We start from the raw sequence: 8,709 nt of genomic DNA on the forward strand, positions 1-8,709 counted from the left end.
AGGCAAGAACCTAGGAAGAAACCTAGAGAGGAACCAGGCTCTGAAGAGTGGCCAGTCCTCTTCTGGCTGTGATTATACGAGTACATGGCCATTAAGGCCAGATCGTTCTTCAATTCATATTAGATAGATTAAACAGGATTGATGGCAATTGACTCCTGGGATAAGTCATGTTCCATAGTATGTTATGTTCTAAACACATAATTATTAAGGTTATAAAACAGAAGATAAAGGATATATATATATATATATATATATATATATATACACATACAGGTTTCCCACAATCCAACACAGTTAATGACACACATAGGTGTTTAAAGTTGATATCCCACGACAGTTACATTATACTGCAGCTGTTTTGGTTGGATTAAGATGTTAGCCATCCCAAGTTAATTTATCTTAATTTAAGTGTAGTAATCCAAGCCTTAACAGGATGGTACAGGGGGGAAAATACAGAGATTGTGGAACATATTGCTTACATGGGAACACACTCAATATATTTTATATAGAGTGCTAATTCTTGTTTTTTCTTACCAAGGTAAAGTATCTTACGTCACTGGCGAATCATTTAGCTTATTTTAACAAAGAAATGTCTCAATACAAGTCATTTATCTTATTTCAAGGTATTTTACAAGACTTACGGTAAAAAATCTTGAGACATTTCTTGAAATAAGATAAATTACTTGATTGATTAATTTAGCTTATTTTAACCCCAAAAATATTTAACACAAGTAATTTATCTTATTTCAAGAAATTTCTCAAGATTTTTGTAACTTAATTGACCTTATTTTTTAGCAATATTTTTTTTAAATATTTTTCTATATTTACCTTAATTTACCTTATTTTTTACCAATATATTTTTCAAGATATTGAAAAAGATAAAATATATTGAAATTAAATAAATTGCTTGTATTTAGCCTTTGTTTTTAGGTTAAAATAGATAAAGTAGATAAAGGGCCTCATTGCTAAAATCCCAAAGTATCCCTTTAAGTAAATTAATGTAAGATATTTACACTTGCTTAAATTTCACTTGTTACAGTGGGGGGAGAGTTAACTAGAAGATAAGGTCCTCTCCTTCTCACCCCACCACCACCACAACCCCTAGCCCACCTCTCCCTCCTTTCCCTCCTCCTCTTTCCTCTCCTCCTTTTTGGAATCATTGATGTGAGGTCTATTGTGTGAGCTGAGCTGAGCAGAACAGAGCTGAGCAGAGTGGAGGGAGTGTAGAGCTGCATGGCCTCAGCCTTGGGCTCTGTTATGGCCTGTCCACTGACCCACTTACCTGCCTTTTAAAGAGGTTTTAGGGTCACGGGTTCACAACTTGGTGACTCAACTGTGAACGGCGGGCGGCATCTCCTTTCAAAGAGCCCGAGCCTTCACCTCTACTGCTCCCCTCCCTTTCTCTTCCTCTATCTCCCTCTCTCCCCATGTCCCCTCTTTTCACTCTTTGACCAAACACCATCTCACCCTCCTCTCTTCTCCGCAGCCCCATATCATCCCCCAGCCCCATATCATCCCCCATTCCTCCAGCCCCATATCATCCCCCATTCCCCCAGCCCCATATCATCCCCCCATTCCCCCAGCCCCACATCATCCCCCATTCCCCCAGCCCAATATCATCCCCCATTCCTCCAGCCCCATTCCTCCAGCCCCATATCATCCCCCCATTTCCCCAGCCCCATATCATCCCCCATTCCCCCAGCCCCATATCATCCCCCATTCCCCCAGCCCCATATCATCCCCATTCCTCCAGCCCCATATCATCCCCCATTCTTCCAGCCCCATATCATCCCCCCATTCTCCCAGCCCCATATCATCCCCCATTCCTCCAGCTCCATATCATCCCCCATTCCTCCAGCCCCATATCATCCCTCCATTCCTCCAGCCCCATATCATCCCCCATTCCTCCAGCCCCATATCATCCCCCCATTCTCCCAGCCCCATATCATCCCCCCATTTTCCCAGCCCCATATCATCCCCCCATTCCTCCAGCCCCATATCATCCCCCATTCCTCCAGCTCCATATCATCCCCCATTCATCCAGCTCCATATCATCCCTCCATACCTCCAGCCCCATATCATCCCCCATTCCCCCAGGCCCATATCATCCCCCCATTCCCCCAGCCCCATATAATCTTAATTTAAGGTTAGGATTAGGGTTAGCAGTGTGGTTAAGGTTAGGGTTAAGGTTATGTTTAAAATGTGATTTTATGATTTTATGGCTGTGCTAGCTAGGGAACACTTTACAGAGCAGTCTCCATGACTGATGAAAAACGCCAACCTGATTCCTCCAGCCCATCTAACCCCTCTCTACCCCCCTCTCCCCAACGATTTCACCTCTCCTTCTCCTCCAGCCCTGTCTTACTCTTCTTTCCCTGAGCACCTTCCTCAGTACCTTTCACTATGTACCCACCACCACCCCTGCCACAGTGCTAATTAGCATAGTCTCCCAGGGCGGTGAGAACATGAGGTTTAATGAATGTAGGGGCCTCAGAGCACGGTTCAAGCTTCAGGTTACTCGCTGAATGTTGCTCCTTGATAACAGAAATGCAAAACATGAACAGTGGTATGACAGTAATACTGGAGTAGATAATACACCTTGTTTGTCATCCTACCCTCCATTTAAACTTCATTACTCGATCCAACGCAAGAAATACAACATTCTGTCCTACCATTCCATGTCCACAGACTGTCCCATCAGCCAAGGGCATGTGCTGTGTCCGACACCCTTTATGGTCCCCCTCAGCACTCGTACACCAAAGCCTCTTGCATTGTTTCTGTGTGGAGAGAGAGAGGGGGGTGGGGATGGGGAGAGAGAGAGACATGCGGGGGAAAGGGTGAAGAGAGAGACACGTTGGAGAGATAATGGGAGAGACAGTGAGGAAGGAAGAATTAAACACTTGCAAAATCACACTGCCCACTGCATGAGAATCATTCAACTGTTTAACACTAAACTATAAATCCCTAATATCGACAGCCAGACAGGAGACAGGAGACCTGTACTGTACCAGTGAAATGTGTAACAGACTTGCCACCTGGGCAGCTGTTACTGTGACTATAGATTAGCTACCCATGACTCCAGAAGTCTCCAACCAGACGAGAGCGGGCCGAGCCTACAGGGTAAGTGACTGGCAAGAGAAGCATTTCTTCATTCCCGCCGGATGTTCAACATGAGAACGTGTGCTGCTCTGAAGGAAACCAACCTGACTCCCAGCAGTCTGTTAAACCTGAACAAAGCCAATTGTCTCATGAACCCACCAAAACTGTCCGTCATACAGACAGCTCTTGAAAAACACTGACTGGGCCCTACAGTGTTGTCTATGTAATGTTATGACTTCATCATCTCAGCACCTTATCACAGACAAGACACTTTAGAACCTTAGAAGCATATAACATCCTTCTCCAAGGGCGTTTGTTTGAGGGCACACTTTTTCTGTAGATAATAGAGGGATTGAGGGCACATCCCAAATGGCACCCTATTCCCTATATAATGCACTACTTTTGACCAAAGCCCTATGGAATTGCCTACACCCATAGGGAATTGGGTGCCACCCTGAGAGACACTTGGTTGAGAGGAACGGAATGCAACCTGGCTCACCATGTAAGGGCAGACCATGGAGCCGGGGCCAAACATGAGCTCACACTGCCGGTTGGCGTTGTAAACCTGTCCAGGGAGGTGGTTGGGCAGCTCGTACGTTCTGCTCACGGGCTCGTCCAATAGGCACTCTCCATACCCTGTGCTGAAAGTGGAAGGCAACACGCACACACACACACACATTCACAAACAGGAAATAAACATGTGTAAAAGGTGTATTAAGGTGATCCGGTTGTTCCTGCTCTGCTTCCTGCATCCTCACACCAAGAGCTTCCTGTCAAGATGCATACGATAGTCATATGAGAGAGAGTAGGCGCTGTGTCATTTCTTTGACATTTAGAATTGGAAGTCAAACATCTCCAGGAGTGATGATATTCAGATGCACACAGCACCTTGTCCCATGTGGGTGGTCTGCTCTGGTGTGTGGTGTTACCTAACAGTGAAACTGACACCACTTCCCCTCAGTGACCTGATACATTAGCGAACGCCGTCACCATCAAACCGGAGGCAGGCCCCATCACACAGAGGGAATAAAGCTGCATTTCCATACAGACGCAAAGTCCCAACCACATGTTTATTTAATAGACGTTTCTCTGTGCACAAAAAGAAAAACCCTGAGGATTTGAAGTACCTTCATTGAGTTAGCATAAATCAGGCTAGTTCACCAGAACTATTATAATGATAGATTGTGTGTCAGCCGCACCCTACCCCTACAGCAACACAAAAAGACAACAGAGCACAGCTGGATAAAATGTACTGCATGCAGGGCTATTTACCCAAAACACTGAATGAAGCACTAAGCGTTAGACAATGTTAAAAGCATGGTCACAAAACCTAGTCAAACAGCCATTCACCAAATGTAAACCCTTCCTCAAAAGATCTTTCCTCTGTGTTTATTTTGCGACACAAAACAGAAAAGAAACTGGGGATGAAACAGAGTAGCCTATAATGTGTGTAATTACACGACATGTCGACACTTCTCTTACAATTTGTACCCTGTGTTGAGCTCAGGCACCTGTTACATACAGACTACAGTGTGTGTGTGTGTGTGTACACTACGGTACACCACCAGCTGATATGAGGAGGACCGTAATTACCTGGGCTTATCTTGTGATACTGTTTCGGTTTTCCCTCATTTCCACACACACTGTAAGAAACCATTGGTGTTGTAGCCAGAAAAGACTACAAGTGCTTGGTGGAAAGAGTTTGCCTACCAATGCGCAAGGGAAGAGACAAACGATGAAAGCTATGATGGGGTCAGTCAGTCCGTCAGGGCCATGAGAAGCAGAGAGAGAGAGAGAGAGAGACGCCACATATTAAAGCTATAAGGTCAGTGGTCTGTCTATCTGTCTTCTGAGTCCAGAAGAATGAGAAGAGATGATGCCCCATACTCAAGCTTCTTTCACCAGGTTGTCATTGTCTAATCAGAACTCCAGAACCCATATGGGCCTGTGATTAAAAACTGGACGGATAGGAGGGGAAAAAGCAGCAATTTTTCGATTCGGCACTCTGTTTTTTAGGGGACTGAGCAGAGCCCGAGACAGGTGATACGACTCCCTTCTGGCAACGACAGCGGTTCTACACGTGGCAGACATTGGGAGGCTTTTTAAAAGTGAGTTTATTTGGAAAATGACTGATAGGTATCTCTCAGAGTTCGTTATAAGCTGCTCTCTAATGAGTTCCATAAAGGCAGACAGTTCCCTGTGAGCTGTTAGCCGCTACGAGGCTGCTCATATGTCAGATTGATGATTGACGCATTGTATGAATGACACAGCACATCCCGCACAGTTGGATTAAACTCAATGCAAACAGTACTGGGGTGATTCCCCTTTTCATAGGGAGATATACAGCCAGCCAAAATGGCACCCTTGATAAAGATGAGCAAAAAAGACTGTATAAAATAAATAATACAAGTATTGAGCCATTTTGAATTCTAAAAATAAATGGGAGATATATTATTTTATACGAATACCATTATTCAGAGAGAGAGAGAGATTTGGTTTAACAACTAATATCTTTTTTCTCTCAAAAAGATAGGTCTCAAAATGATTGGCACCCCTGAAGATACTTATAAAATAAAATCAATCTAAATAAAATATGCATTTATATTCAACTTTTTTAAAGTTAATCTCAGTTTAAGGATCTGTATTGTGGCCTTCCATGTTTTACTGTTTCACTGGGGTATTAAAATGTGGTAACACATGACAAATCTGAAAAGAGACAATATGGTTGTTGACCTCCATAAATCAGGGTACAAAAGAATACCGTAAAAAACAAATATAGCACTTACCACTATTAGGGAAACAATTAAGAAGTTCAAAACCACCGAAACAGTGGCAAACTTGCCTGGTATTGGACGCAAGTATATCTTGTCAAATCAAATGTAAAAAATCTAATTTTATATGTCACATGCGCCGAATACAACGGGTGTAATGCTTGCTTACAGTCCCTTCCTAACGACGCAGAGTTTTTTTATTTTATTATAAAAAGAAAAATAGTAACACAAGGAATAATATACACAAGAATGGAGCTATATACAGGAAGTACCTGTACCAGTACCAGATCAATGTGCAGGCGTACTAGGTATTTGAGGTAGATATGTACATGAAGGCGGGGTAAAGTGACTAGGCATCATAGTAGTCAAATAAAGAACAGAGTAGCAGCAGCCAATGATGAGTGTAAAAGTGTGTGTGTATGTGTGTGTATGTGTGTGTGTGTGTGTGTATGTGTGCGTGTGCGTGTGCGTGTGTGTGTGTGTGTGTGTGTGTGTGTGTGTTGTGTCGGTATCCTGGTTGGCAGGGAGCTCGGCCCCCACGCACAGTGAGGAAGGTGGATCAGGGGGCAAAGAAAAGACCAAGGGCCAAAGTTGGGGTATTACAGAACTTTGTCGCATCTTCGGGTCACCAAGTCTCCAAACCTCTAAGCCAATAGCCTCTTTGGAAGGGTTGACAGAGAAAAGCCAGTATTGAGACCACAGGAGGCTGCTGAGGGGAGAACGGCTCATAATAATGGCTGTAACAGAGCAAATGGAATGGCATCAAACACCTGTATTTGATACCATTCTACTCCTTCTGCTCCAGTCATTATCACGAGCAACAAATGTAAATACCTGAGTTTGCTCAACAGCTTTGGCACTTTGATTGGAACCAGAGCTATGGACAGATGATTGACCACAAAATCAACCATTTGCAATGGCCATCTCAGAGTCCGGTCTTGAACCCCATTTAAAACCTGTAGATTGAATTGAAGATTCAATTTTATTAATCATATTTTCTTTGGTATACAACATTGCTCAGTATTTGTATTGTTTATTTTATAAAGTATGTTTTTCTCATCTTTATCAAGGGTGCCAATAATTGTGGACCTGACAGTACAACAGTCATTACCATTGTAACACTGAAATAACTGGAAAAGTATGAGTCATCAAAATATCATTTTCACAGAAGACGCAATTTTGAATTAATTGAGGATTTTTGTATACACTTTTTACCAAAACGTGAGAAAACTTTTTAACTGTTTTGGGTAGCGACTAGCGAGACATCTGATGTTTGTGTGTGGTTAGGATAATTCCCAACGTGTGCGCCTGGCATTGGAATGGAAAATGATAGCCTTGGCCTTATTAATGATTATGTGGTCTCCACACAGGTGTACACATCAATTAGTGGGTGGCAACACCAAGAGATTAGAATTGGATCTTTATAGTTTAGTGGCTTATACCAGCTGGCGGGCTGCCAGGAGCGGAATGAATAGTGTCTTTATATCACGGTCTACACAAAATAACAACAAGAACACCGAAGACACTTTCCACTCAGCTCTCAGGTGTGCACACAACGGGAGTTCACATTATTACACATACAAAAAAATAAGAACGAGGGGGGTTGGCTCCTGAAGAGGGATTGAGAGGTAGTGTGTTCCTCCATCTTTAAGTTGACATGAGAGTGTTTTCCATTAGAGAGCTCTCAGAAAAGAATAAGTAGTCAAAACAGTGATGTACTTGACCAGGCCAGCTTATTGGACAACGGAGGTACCATTTAGATCATTGTTGAAGCCACGCACACTTCAAAAGCAGTGGGCCTCGCTCTCAGGGGCCTTTCCCAGCACCGAGGCTCCTCCACACTGAACCCTACACTCCTCTTCACAGCTACAAAGAACTGTTTATAAATATGGCCACTGTTAAACAAATCAGCTTGTCTCTTCATGCAGCATGGAAAGTTTCGCTCACAGTCATTGACATTTATCTCTCGCTCACACATCGAGTGCTTGAACACTCAGCCTGCTTAACACAGCTGACATTTAGACAAAAATATTCTGCAGTAAAAAATGAAAAGGAGTTTTCTTGTTCTTGCTTTTAAAATTGTTCAATTCAAACACTCAAAGCTGGGTGGATGGATTCATCCGCTGGTAGGAAACTATGCAGCACAGTTGCGGGGCGCGTCGGGCGCGTCGGGAGCGTAACCTTATAGCCTCGACAGGAGGCGTTCGCATGGGAGCGACCACTCGCTTCCCAAGATGCAACTCGTCAACAAGGCAGCCTTTTGTGGAGCCTCACAATCAACAAAGCGGGAGGAGAGATCAAAGGGTCACGTCCAGGGAAAATCTAATTATAACTGACATTTCCCATCTTAAAGGGAAGCCCTTCAGAAGAGGTTGGTGGCCACCGCTTGGCTTTGGAGCCCGCTGAATGAGCTGTTGCCCCGCGTTACCGTTTTCGCGGGGAAAGCACGCCAGCGACTAAATGACTGTTTGTCCAGCATCTCAAGAGCTGGTTCTGCCTGAGTGCAGAGACAGAGGAGGAACAGGGGGAGGATCAATCGCTCAGGTCACCCCAGGAAGACTACAGCTTCAAACAGGAAATGCGGTCTCACACCAAGCAATAACATAGTTTACGCTGCTCTACATTCTCCCTCTCTGAGAAGGTAGCAGAGGTTGCTTACCAGATTAAGTCACAAGAATACAAACACTTTTTGTTTGTGTTATTTCTTTTGTCTTGCATTTCCAATGAAAAGGGAAGATATTAGAATGTGTTATTACAGTGGCTCATGTATCTCTAAAAGTCATAGGGCCCAATTCAGACTTGAGTAGACTCAAGAAGTAAGTAAGTAAATAAAACATGG

At 43.6% G+C, this 8,709-nt stretch overlaps 1 protein-coding gene across 1 annotated transcript in view; it reads right to left on the reverse strand.

Annotated features, from left to right (window-relative positions):
* Positions 1-8,709, reverse strand: part of LOC115134406 (A disintegrin and metalloproteinase with thrombospondin motifs 20-like) — a 139,354-nt gene that overhangs the window by 84,958 nt on the left and 45,687 nt on the right. Inside the window, exons 10-11 of the mRNA XM_029668339.2 lie at positions 3,599-3,740; positions 2,673-2,777 (exon numbers count right to left, since the gene is read on the reverse strand). Coding sequence (XP_029524199.2) covers positions 2,673-2,777; positions 3,599-3,740 — 247 coding nt within the window. The remainder of the gene's footprint in view (positions 1-2,672; positions 2,778-3,598; positions 3,741-8,709) is intronic.

This window comes from Oncorhynchus nerka, linkage group LG9a, assembly GCF_034236695.1.
Source record: "Oncorhynchus nerka isolate Pitt River linkage group LG9a, Oner_Uvic_2.0, whole genome shotgun sequence".
Classification (NCBI taxonomy): domain Eukaryota; kingdom Metazoa; phylum Chordata; class Actinopteri; order Salmoniformes; family Salmonidae; genus Oncorhynchus; species Oncorhynchus nerka.